The sequence below is a fragment of the Erigeron canadensis genome, chromosome 3 (assembly GCF_010389155.1).
Source record: "Erigeron canadensis isolate Cc75 chromosome 3, C_canadensis_v1, whole genome shotgun sequence".
NCBI lineage: Eukaryota > Viridiplantae > Streptophyta > Magnoliopsida > Asterales > Asteraceae > Erigeron > Erigeron canadensis.
Window position 1 is genome coordinate 23,483,755 of NC_057763.1, and position 12,012 is coordinate 23,495,766.

General features: G+C 34.7%; 3 protein-coding genes across 3 annotated transcripts; 1 reads left to right on the top strand and 2 right to left on the bottom strand.

The window, feature by feature from the left end:
* Window positions 1-1,295: 1,295 nt before the first annotated feature.
* Window positions 1,296-5,231, bottom strand: LOC122594512 (serine/threonine-protein kinase STY46-like). Its single transcript, XM_043766958.1, has 3 exons — window positions 4,663-5,231; window positions 2,582-3,680; window positions 1,296-1,692 (listed from the first exon to the last, which is right to left on the bottom strand). The coding sequence occupies exons 1-3, from the start codon at window positions 5,088-5,090 to the stop codon at window positions 1,402-1,404; spliced, it is 1,818 nt and encodes a 605-aa protein (XP_043622893.1). The 5' UTR covers window positions 5,091-5,231; the 3' UTR covers window positions 1,296-1,401.
* A 1,484-nt stretch (window positions 5,232-6,715) lies between these two features.
* LOC122591716 (cation/H(+) antiporter 24-like) lies at window positions 6,716-9,707 on the top strand. The gene is made up of 3 exons (XM_043763963.1): window positions 6,716-6,973; window positions 7,314-8,318; window positions 8,491-9,707. The coding sequence occupies exons 1-3, from the start codon at window positions 6,716-6,718 to the stop codon at window positions 9,679-9,681; spliced, it is 2,454 nt and encodes an 817-aa protein (XP_043619898.1). The 3' UTR covers window positions 9,682-9,707.
* Window positions 9,708-10,316: 609 nt separating this feature from the next.
* On the bottom strand, window positions 10,317-11,535 carry LOC122594532 (membrane protein PM19L-like). The gene is made up of 4 exons (XM_043766977.1): window positions 11,376-11,535; window positions 10,850-11,069; window positions 10,696-10,741; window positions 10,317-10,595 (listed from the first exon to the last, which is right to left on the bottom strand). Exons 1-4 carry the CDS (start codon window positions 11,500-11,502, stop codon window positions 10,485-10,487), a joined length of 504 nt encoding a protein of 167 aa, XP_043622912.1. The 5' UTR covers window positions 11,503-11,535; the 3' UTR covers window positions 10,317-10,484.
* Between the last annotated feature and the right edge of the window lie 477 nt (window positions 11,536-12,012).

Genomic DNA, 12,012 nt, shown 5'->3' on the forward strand with positions numbered 1-12,012 from the left:
ACTCTTGGCACCAACATGGCTCCGCCTTACACTATACACTGTTTATATTCTTATATCCACACACACATGCACATACACACATACACATGCATAGACATTTGTATGTTTGCTACACACTTTTCTCGAAGATCTTTTTCGGAAGGCCTCAGATATAAGGATATCCATCATATAAGTGATACGACTATTTACATTTTACCTCAAATAGTAGTGATTTAGATTTGTTGTATTTCTTGAACAAAAATATATCCACTAAATTCAAAGGGATGTATGAAAGCAAGAACAGAGCAAGGAACTTTTCTACATTGGGGCAAATTAAAATTTTTAAGTGTATCCAGTTTCTAATAAATAGTTTAGTCAAACTAAATTTATCTAAACTAGAACTTGATGTGTTATACCAAAATGTTAAAATACAAATTCACATCTATGTATGAGAAGGAAACAAATAAACAATTAAGATGATGAAAACTTATTATCGTATGTTTATTAGAAATACATTTGTGAAAGAAAAATACTATTGTGAAAAAAAAACCTTTTTATTTAAAAGAAAACAACAAAACTATAACTATATTTTTTGTGACGTATTTACTTACATTGTCTTAACTTCTTTAGTTATATAATAATATTTTTAGTAATATAATAATATTAATGTAGATTTGGAAAACTAACATTTTATATAAACAACAATATATATAGAAACGCAAAAGAAAAGAAAAAGTCAAAGTGTAGGAAGCCGCACACAATCCTCTGATTAAGAGGTTGGAGGAATTCTACTAGGCTATAAGTGTTATTGTTTCACTTAACCCTATATTCACTTATATATCTATGTTGGGGCGAAAAAAGATATAAAAGTTATGGTTTCACTTAACCCTATCTTCACTTATATATCTATGTAGGGACGAAAAAAAGATATAAAAAAAAATACGTCACGTCTTCAAAACTTTTATGGATCGTAGCTCCACCCATGCAAGTGGATAGTTCACTATACCGTATATAGTGACACTTGAAAGCAAAAAGTGAGAATTGGCAATAACAAATTACATGAAAGAGTGTCACATACTTTTCACCTCAATTTTTGGACACAAAGACATAAAGGACCCACTTTGGGCCCTCCAAACAGCCACCTTAGAAACATAAACATCATCCAACTAGAGACAAAGCCCTTTAATCACTCCAAGTTTTGACACCAATTTGTCAATTTCAACATTCTCATCTACTTTTTTGCTACTTTTAATGATTTCCCATACACACAATTCCCACACACACAATAGAAACAGAAAAAGGAATAAAAATGCAAATGAAACAATGGGTGGGCAGTATGAACACCTTTATATATTAAGTTTTCTAATTTCACAAAATACATTTTGTATGCTAAATTGCTAACTAAACATCAATATTTTGTTGTCACCTAGTAGTGTTGTTGGGTCTAGCCAGGAGTGAAAGAATCTCAGAAAAAGTAGGGCGTTTGGAAGGGTTAGTGTTCCAGCATTTGTTCATTAGAGATCTGAGGTGTTGTGGGCAGTCTTTTGGGATGTCTGGTCTGAGCCCACATGCGGCAATCCCCACAGCTGCTTGAACGGGCGAGAGTGCAGCATATGCCGCCTCTCCGGTTATCATCTCCCATACGACCATGCCAAAACTAAAAATATTGCTCATCCATGTCTCTGTTACGGTTTCTGGATCACCAGCAATGATCTGGATATAAGAAAGAACTTGTTTATACCGACTGTTATTTTCAGTTTGTGGGTCCCAATCAAATGCTAAGTGGAAGCATAATTAGAAACTAATTTCATGGAACTTGTTTACAAAGTTGGTGCATTTAGTACCAATTACTTTTTAAGTGAAATGATGGAAGTGGTTCAATATAGTCAAAAGTTACGCAAGATAATAATGAAATTATGTTACATTGTCCTCAAGCCAAAGTTTTACCCATTTACAACTAAAAAAATGTTTAAAAAAATTAAAATATCATCCGAAATCATTGTATTGAGTAATATAGATTATTATACATTATAATCAAAATACACTCATGAATAATTTATAAATGAAAGGTTCTTGTCTAAACCGTAATACCGTATAAAATAAATCTTTTTCGCCTGGGACAGGGGAGGCCTAGAGGAGGGGCAAACCTGATTCTCGGACAGGGCATAAATTTTGAACGGGGCATAAAATTTGAACTTTTTTAATATATATTATATACAATAATGTATAATATGGTATATATGTATAAATAAATATATATTTGATTCCAGTTTAATTAGTTAATACAATGATTTTGTTATGTACATACATTGGTTATCATTTATATAAAATATTGTTTATATATTTGAATTCGCTAGATGTTACGGACGAAAAGTGACTGAAATGAAATGTTTTTGCACCCTTGCTAGTGCATGATATCTTTCATTTAATGTAACCAGAGTAATCATATTGTGAATGTACACATTTTAACCTATACAAATTGTGCGTGGACCTTTTGAAAAAAAATATGCATTTCCTTAAGTTATGTAGCAAAAAGCGTATGCAAATCAAATTTTAGTTGTATGGTTAAATGATACTATCTAACAGACTAAAGAGAACTAACCTCAGGAGCAAGCCAACGGTAGCCATCAGTTTCATATTCCATAGCCTCTCCAGTATTCTTGCAAGCAGAAACGATACCCATATCCCCTAAACATGCATTTCCATTTTTATCCAGTAAAATCCTCTGTGTGTTAAGGTCTCTATAAGCAACGCCATGATCATTCATGAACTTAACCCCTTCTGCTACATCAGAAGCAATTCGCACAATCTCTTTTACTTGAATCTTTTTGTTCTTCACCATGATCCGATCATGAACCGATCCACCATCCATCAACTTATTCACAACACATAAACCATGAACATCATCAATGCATACGCCATAAAATTGCAAAATGTTCTTATGTCCACACGTCATTAACTCTAGAAGATCTTTTCGGATCTCAAACTCATATGAATTTCCCTTCTCACACCCTTTTAGTTTCTCAATCCCGACTTTTTTACCTTTATACGTCCCTTTAAATGTACCAACTCCAATTTGATCAATAAATTCCAAGCTATCAGGATTTAATAACCACTTTTTAATCTCATCTGCCCCGGATTGAACAGTTTGCCACTCGTCAACTGATATTACAATTGAAGAGCTCGATAAAGGTAATTGAAGTTTTAGCTTTGATGAACTCGGAGTTAAATTTTCAACCCCATTTCGGTAATTTTGGTCACTTGAATCATCTTCGATTTCTCCAAATTCTTTCCCTTTTGTACCTCCCTCTTCTTGACAGCCACAAAGCCCGAAGGGGAGTTTCATTGAATTAGTTTTGTTAGGCTTCTTCAAAGCTGATTTTAATGCATTTTCAATATGCGATTTGGACATTTTCTGTTGCCCTGGCTGTACTAAAAGAAGAATGACTCCTAACGTGAAGCTCTTTTTCTCGAAGATTTGTATTTTTTTGCAGCTAATTGAGGCACTATCTAATGATACTGACATTGCTGGCCATGAAAGTGATGAATTAGAAGCAAATGTGAGCTTGTAAACAGACCCTTGAATTTCATCTTCCGAAATGTCTTGGATCATAATAGCTGGTTGGTCATCAGCAGATGCTTGCTCTATTAATCTTACATGCAAAAATACATCCTTCATTTCAAACCCTGCTTGGGCATAACTGTGTCATCAAGCAACATCAACTTAGCATTGATTTTGGGTATTCTATATGGATTTAGCAAATAAATTGAACATACCTTGTCGGCTATGAAACTTATTTTATCATAAACACAAGGGTCAAGTGCTTAAATTGTATCCAACATTCCAACTATAATATAAGTTCTATAGTATGTGCGCAACTTTTAACTATCATTATTGTGTGTCTCTAACTTCCAAATATTGCTATTATATGTATCCAAGGGTAATTCGGTTGGCCTGACAACTTAATAGAAGTCTAACAAGTAAGATGTATATAATATAGACTTTGGACTTAAGTCAAATATACTTAGCCCTATAAACAACAACCTATTTCCGTAATATATATTCTTACCAATGTTAGCAAGCAAGCATTTTCTAGCGTATTTCTTTTACCAATGTTAAACGGAAAAAGATATCATGCGATTTTCGCCACTAATCCTAGGCTATACATAAATCAAAAAGAGACTAACTACTTTGATAATTATCGAACAATACGTAAAAGTGTTATATAAAGGCCGCCCGACACTTAAAGCTAATGAAATGCATGGCCATGCTCATGTCTAAAATTGAATTTATTCCTTCAACCTATTTGAGGTGATCCATTAACCAATAGGTTGTGGGTTCTAGTCCCATTATACACATTTTTTTTTTGTGTGTGAGTGTGTATATATAATTTTATATATATACACATACAGATATATAAGTGGGATGTACTTGGTTAGTTTGTGTGACAAAATATAAGATCCATATATCAGTATACCCAAGTTTGACCAAACAAAAGCTTACCAACCTCACTTACTACTCAGTATCTAATTACCAGATTTAGCAAAAAACCCCAAAAAAAAAAAAAAAAAAAAAACAATTATATAATAAAGAGCCCAACAAATCAAAAATATAAACTAAGATAAAATGAACAAGTACATAAATAAATGAGTTATTTAAAAAAAAAAAAAAACAGAGCAAACCTCAATGGTAAAGAATCATAATGCTTTCTAATATTAGAAACAAGTTTTTCAGGGAGTTGACTTCCCGGATAAAGTTGAGTCAAATTCCTAACAACACTTCCCCAAACATGTTTCCTGCAAGTATTATCGATCCGGGTCGGGTTAGACTCACGGGCCGGGTCAAGATTCAATGAGTTTTTCAAAGATGCAATGGCTTCAGACACATTTCTACTAAGCTTCTGAAACTTTTTTTGCATGACAGAAGTATCTTTGAGTGAATTATTAGTTCTTGAAGGTGAAGAAGAAGTTGATGAGGTGTCGGTGGCGGCTGTGGCGGCGGCGGCGGTTGAAGATTCCGATCTGTCTGCCGTACGCATGAGACCCTGTTCAACCATGGAGTCATCATCTGTGCTTGTACGGCTAGACCAGCATTCAAGAGCAGCTGCCATTTTGGACCCAAATTGAAAATGTTTTTTTTTTTTTTAAGGAAAAAAGGGATGTTTTTTAGTATTAGTGAAATGGGGTCTGTTTTCTTTTATGGTTTTGTGACTTAGATCAGGAGGAGGAGTTGTTGTTCACATTTTGAGTCTGACATCAAGAAAGAGAGAGTGTGGTGAAGTAGAGAGAGGGGGGTTGGTTTTGTTGGAGGTAGTTGAGGTAAATAATTGTCGATTTGTTGTCTTATTTCTATGTTTAAGGATAAAAACCCACTCGAACTAAATATTGATGTAAAAAAAAAAAAAACCCAGCTAAATATATGGGCAAGTTATTTGAAGTCCACTTTATTTGTAGTCAAAAAATCTATATAACTTACATACGTGTAAGATCGTCCATCTTCTCTGGTTACTTTTTCAGCGAGAACCAGGTTCGTTACACATGTGTAAGTCACGGTGGTGGTGACTTACAAATGTGTAAGTTGTGGCGGCGGTAGTTGCCATTGCTAGAAAATCATGGTAGTGGCCGGTGATGATGGTGGTGGTGGTAGGAGGTGATTGAAATTCCAGGAGATGGAAGAAAATCAATGGACCTTTTTTTGACTCTAAATATTTTTTCCTTGTATAAGGGATGAAAATATAAGGCTGTTAGGTACCTAAGCTTAGGTGTGAAACACTCACATATTGTTTTTTTAATCTATAAATTTCATGCAGGTCCAAACATTTATTCATTAATCAAGAAATATTTAAAAATTGTATGTGAGGAGTTCCACACCTAACCTTAAATGCTAGACAACCTTATATTCACTTTTTCCTATATATATATATATATAATATAAAAGTATAGTCCGCTTTGTCACAGTCTGATTAGACCGGTAGAAGTGTGAACTACCTATTAAGTCGGTTTGATATCCTGTCAAGTATGAAAATATTGGTGTACAAGTGTTCTTTTACTTGACTTCGGATTGAGGTAGATATTCAAAACTCGTTGAAACAAACATTTGGATGAAGAAAAAAGAGTGTTCGACTTAAATAGATTTAGATATTATAAATGGGTAAAGTGAATATTAGGTCGACATCTAATCTTAGGCATGTAACCCCTCACTGATTAATTTTTTAATATATTTTATGTAATGAATAAATATTTAGCTCACATGAATTTTATAAATTAAAAATTAATATGTGAATGTTTCATACCTAAATTTAGATACTCAACAGCCTTATATAATCACCCACCATTATAAATATAAAAAACATTGGCACATTGCTATATAAAGTATATATTAGTTTATTAAATTTATACAACCAGTTTCTAACTATATATAAATAGCTATTTAGCTATACATATAATAATAATAATAATAATAATAATATGTAAAGTAGAATAGCCACCATGAATGATCAGTAGAAGTCGTAGCTAAATTGTTGCATGTACCCATTTTAACGCTCCTTCAACTGAATGTCCATTTTTCTTTTCTGTTTTTTCCTCCTGTATCATGTTTTCCTCCTCTATTAGACGTTAAATCTTTTCTTTCAATCCTTTTGTTATTATTATTATTATTATGCATATGATGCATGTGAATTAATTAATTAATTAACCAGAGTTTAATTCGATCTAATCCAGTTAATTAGAATTAAACATGGCAACAGGCAATAATAACAAAGGTTACCTGTTCGGTCTCATACCCGCTCCTTTGAACCAAGTACCAAAAGAAGCGTACGTTTGTACCCGCATCCATGAAAAACATCCTTTCGGAATCTTTAACTACGGAGAAGTCCCCACCGAAACAACGTTTGCCATCGTGTTATTAGAGCTCTCGGTCCTCCTTGTGATCACGAATGCCATTCATTTCCTTCTCAAGCCTTTCAAACAGCCCCGCGTTATCTCTGAGATTCTTGTAAGTTAGTTTGTTTTTGTACGTCAATATGTCGATCGATGAAATAAATTAAATATATTTCAATATATCCCTTTTTGTTTGAACATTTTTAATGCGTCGAAATGATATATATTTTGTCATTGCTATAAGAAAACTATTTTCCTAGCTAGTATTTTTGAATCAAGAAAACAAACATTTATTGGTTGAATCAAGAAAACAAACTATTTCTGGCACAAAAATTGATATTTTTTCACTTAAAGGATTGAAAGTGAAAAACATGTCAGAAAAAGCAATTTACTCTTTTAACTATGATCCAAAAAGGTTTGGACGATACGTTAACTACTTCCTTTTTGTGTGGCAGGGTGGCATAATTATGGGGCCATCATGCTTATGCCGAAGTCCCACGTTTGCAGCTTGGATGTTCCCGGGTCAATCAGCATTCGTGTTTAGAAACATCGGCTCATTTGCTCTAATGTATTTCTGTTTTGTATCTGGGGTGAAGATGGATCTTTTAATGATAAAAAAAGCAACAAAAAAACAATGGTATATTGCATTATTTGGCATGGTTGTGCCAGTAGTAGCCACGACCGCGGTTGCATTAGCTGTCAGAAACTCTTTAGAGCCCGAAATGAAGAAAGCTTCTTCAATTTGGGGAGTTAGTGCATCTTTAGCTATAACATCATTTCCTGTTCTCCACCCTATTATCCGAGAACTCAACCTTTTGAGCTCTGATATTGGACGAATGGCATTAAACACGGCTGTTATTGGTGATGTTGTAGGAATTTATGGAATGGTTACGTTTGAGGCTGCTAAACAAGGTGAAGGCAGACCTTTAGCCGCAGTAGGATATGTATTATCTTTAATATTGGCCATGATTACAATCTTTGGTGGAAACCGGATGGTCATGTTGTGGATTGTTAAAGTTACTCCAGAAGGCAAACCGGTTGAGCAATTTTACATAGTTTTGATTTTGGCAGCTGTTCTAGTGTGGGGATTCATGAGTGATCTTCTTGGAATAGCGCTAGCTAACGGTCCAATGTGGTTCGGTCTGGCTGTTCCTGATGGTCCACCTTTAGGAGCCACTGTGGTCCAGAAATGTGAGTCATTTATATCGGATATACTGATGCCATTTGCATATATAAATATGGGTTTGATGACGGATATATTTTCCATGAAGAATGAGTGGGCAAAATTGCAGCCATTGCTTTATATAATCATGACCGGATATTTGAGTAAGTTCGTGTCAACGTTAATCATGACTCGGTTCTTCGAGATGCCGTTAAAAGAAGGAGCCACCTTGAGTTTGATCATGAGCTTGAGAGGTCAAGTCGAGTTCTTGTTGTTTATACATTGGTTGGACTTTAGGGTGAGTTCTCTGTTTTTCTCCTTTTAATTTCCTTTTACACAACCGTTACAATGATCAATGATTTTTCTTAATTAAATATTGTTGCATTAGATCCCCTGCTTCATATATATGATATCGGAGTATTATAGCTCTAACAGTTTGATCAATTTTGAAATGTTGATAATGTTTGCAGATGATTGGAATTCCACAGTTTACAATGTTTGTGCTTTTTACAACGTTGTTGACGAGTATAGCAACACCCATGATTGGCATGTTTTATAATCCTAACCGCCCGTACATGATCAACAAACGAAGAAACATTCAACACACTCCTCCCAACACGGAACTCAACATACTCGTATGTTTCATAGACGAGGACACTGTTCCTGGGATGATCCACCTGTTGGAAGTTTCTAACCCAACTGTACATAGTCCTTTTTCTGTTTGCGCGCTTCATCTTGTGGAGCTTGTGGGCCGGGCTGCTCCCATGTTTATAGACCACGCCGAGGAAGAAAATCGTGATAAAAGTGACATGGATGAAACCGGGACGACACATAAATCCTTTGTGGGTATCCAAGAAGCATTGAGAGACATGGTTAAGGTTTACTCGTTTACCTCGATTGCACCAAAGAAAAGCATGTTCCAAGATGTTTGTGAGTTAGCTTTAAACAAAAAATCCAATTTGATAATATTACCATATAATACATCTTCATTGGGAACCTTGGCTGGGAGTGAAATGGTTCAAAATAATATCAAATCATTGAACAACACAGTACTCGACCATGCACCATGTTCCGTGGCAGTGCTTGTTGACAAAGGCGAATTTAGGGGACAGATCACTAACCCAAGAATGTCTATGGTCAATATGAAGTATCATTTTGCAATGCTCTTTTTAGGAGGGGCCGATGCAAGAGAAGCATTGGCATGTGCAGATAGGATGGCCTCAAATCCTAATTGTGAACTTACTGTGATACGTTTTCTTGCTCTTAACGGTGAAGGAGAGAATGAAATGGAAAAGAAGCTTGATGATGGGCTGGTGACAGCGTTTTGGGTGAAATATGAAGCGAATGAGCAGGTTGCATACCGTGAGGTGGTAGTGAGAAACGGTGAAGAAACTGTGGCAGCTATTCGAGCAATGAATAGCGAGTCTTATGATCTTTGGATTGTGGGGAGAGCATTAGGAATTAATCCAGTTTTGCTCGAGGGTCTGTCAAGTTGGAGTGAATGTTTGGAGCTTGGTGTGATAGGTGATTACGTATCAATTGATCTAGGGAGCTCAGCTTCCGTGTTGGTAGTTCAACAACAAATATTACGAGACAAAGAGATCATCAATTCGGGCGGGTTGCAAGGCAGAATCTCAAGATACGTTAATAATTTGTTATGATTTTGATTATGTGTTGGACAAAAAGTTAGGCGGCTTCGATCTATAGTGTTTTCATAACAACTGCTTGTAAATTTCTTTGATCATTATATAGCTTGTGGAGAAGATATACAGTTATATATACCCCCTGATGTTGTAATGTCTAGAGTCCAAAACATATATAAGTGTCTATTTAGATTCATTAGTTCAATTCTATATATTATGTGCATTTTCTATATATTGCTATCATGAAAGAATTTTGATGAAGGCCAATACCACGAATCATCAGCCGGAGATACTTCTGGAAGTAGTTGCTCCATCCTTAGAGATAACAGTGTCTACATTCCACCTCCCCTATACGTCCATACTCTGTTTATGCTGATATTTAGATACAATTGTTGTTGTTGTTGTACCAATATAATAATCTTCATCAAGCTATATATCCTCCACACACAACCTCTTTGCTATAAGTCTATCTTTACCAGAGACCCTTAATTAGCTAGGGTTGCCGCAAGCTTTTTATCCTAGCCATATTCAAGGTGAGCCTTAGGTCGATTAGTTGACCGCTCGTTATGTAGGTATACTTGTTAAACACAAAAATAACACAAGGTTGCTTTGAGTATTGAATACTTTATCAAATCATAATTAAAAAACAAATATATAACATAGCTTTCATATTAGCACTTTAAGAATGACCACAAAGTGCAAATGGTGAAATAAAAAAGAAGAAAACCAAACTTCCAAAATATAGGGAACAAAATAAAACAAATGTACACAATAGTTTCTTCTGTTCCACCTTAAGATATGTTCTGGACACCTTTTGATGCTTAGACTCGTCCCCCTCCGTACCTTGAAAGTTCTTCAATACCAGAATGAATCGCAATCATGCTGAATAGCTGTGTCCCGCTAACAATGATCAAGAGGACCTCAAGTGCGCGCTGCAAACCACATTTCAGGGTTATAGTATAAGGCAATGCCATTTACCTATTTTTGTCAATCTTCCGAATGAAATTAAAGATTCAAAGTAGTAATACGTACCAATGCTGAACCACCCCAACCAATATCAATCTCTTTGCAGGCAAATCTAGAACACATCAAGATTAAAAATCATAAGTTTGAGACCAATATATAACGTGTAACTTAATGGTATAAATTTGATTTATGTTTTGAAGTATAAAATGAATTCAAATACCCCATAGCAAGCAGAGTGAATGACCAAGTAATTATAGAAAAAATAGAAGCTGTGTATAGATTTGAAGAATCCCATTGTGCCGCATTACTTAATCCAGCGGCCGAGGTTGTAAAGCCCACAACCCCAGCTAACAGAGACAAGATAACCACATAGCCCGTTGCCATGTTTCCGAATGGGTAGTATATCGGAAATATTCTTGCTGGAATACTCAAAACAGATGCTGCACACAAGACATTCACAAAATCATCAGTGCCATTCGATGATGTGAAATTAAGCTAAACATTAGTTTGACTTTTAAGTCTTTTTCTTTTAACTTTGACCACAAATATTTTTGTTTATATTATATACTAGTTGACGAAAATTATATCAATGGAAAGTTAAAATAAAGCCAAATTCATCCATATATTTATTAAGTGTTATATAACACGAACAATTATATTTATGGTCAAACTTAGAAAAAAAATCCTTAAAAAGTCAAACTAGGACATTTCAAATGGGATGAAGTCATGAAGTAATGTGTTCCTACCTTGTCCATGAGTTTCTTCGATTCCATGGTTGACAGCCCAAGAAGCAATTATTATAATGATCAAATAAAGCACGAGGTTTACGAACAAGAGGAAGAATGTTGCCGGTTTTGCAGCACCAGAAGCCATTACTTGTTAAGATTTGATCAAATAATTTTGATATATATCATAATCTTTCTCAAGCTAGGGGGTTAAGCTAGCTATATTTATATATATATAAGGATGGTTATGGATAATTTAATCAATATCTAGCTGTTCTATTGATGATGTTTTGCTTCTGGTATGAGACTTGTGGTGGCTTGATTACAAAGAAATGGCCAAGTTCTATTTTCTTGCAGGTTGCTAAGGAAAAGTATCGCCCTGTGGCCCTCCCTCATTCACAATTATATGTTTTTGTTAAGATAAAGGCATATTTGGAATCTTATTATACAATTTGAGAAAATCATATACATGCAAATTAACGAAAGGGCATCAACCAAATTAGTGACTGCCTTCAGTGAGGAGTTAATTACTTGTTTCGACAGTATAAAATAAAATTAAGGTAATAATAGTAGATGTAGAATTCATATACATTGTTTTTTTTTTTTCTTTAATTTTCTATACATTGCCATTCTTTGTTTTTCTTACAATTCATAACAT

Excerpts from the sequence above, each read along its gene's own strand:
- LOC122594512 (XM_043766958.1), bottom strand. The coding sequence starts at position 5,090 with ATGGCAGCTGCTCTTGAATGCTGGTCTAGCCGTACAAGCACAGATGAT. Across the intron at positions 3,681-4,662 it reads TATGATTCTTTACCATTGAG|TTATGCCCAAGCAGGGTTTG; the intron begins GTTTGCTCTGTT and ends TTGATGACACAG. Across the intron at positions 1,693-2,581 it reads ACCGTTGGCTTGCTCCTGAG|ATCATTGCTGGTGATCCAGA; the intron begins GTTAGTTCTCTT and ends TCTTATATCCAG.
- LOC122591716 (XM_043763963.1), top strand. The coding sequence starts at position 6,716 with ATGGCAACAGGCAATAATAACAAAGGTTACCTGTTCGGTCTCATACCC. Across the intron at positions 6,974-7,313 it reads GCGTTATCTCTGAGATTCTT|GGTGGCATAATTATGGGGCC; the intron begins GTAAGTTAGTTT and ends TTTGTGTGGCAG. Across the intron at positions 8,319-8,490 it reads TACATTGGTTGGACTTTAGG|ATGATTGGAATTCCACAGTT; the intron begins GTGAGTTCTCTG and ends TAATGTTTGCAG.
- LOC122594532 (XM_043766977.1), bottom strand. The coding sequence starts at position 11,502 with ATGGCTTCTGGTGCTGCAAAACCGGCAACATTCTTCCTCTTGTTCGTA. Across the intron at positions 10,742-10,849 it reads TTCACTCTGCTTGCTATGGG|ATTTGCCTGCAAAGAGATTG; the intron begins GTATTTGAATTC and ends GATGTGTTCTAG. Across the intron at positions 10,596-10,695 it reads GTTGGGGTGGTTCAGCATTG|CGCGCACTTGAGGTCCTCTT; the intron begins GTACGTATTACT and ends TGTGGTTTGCAG.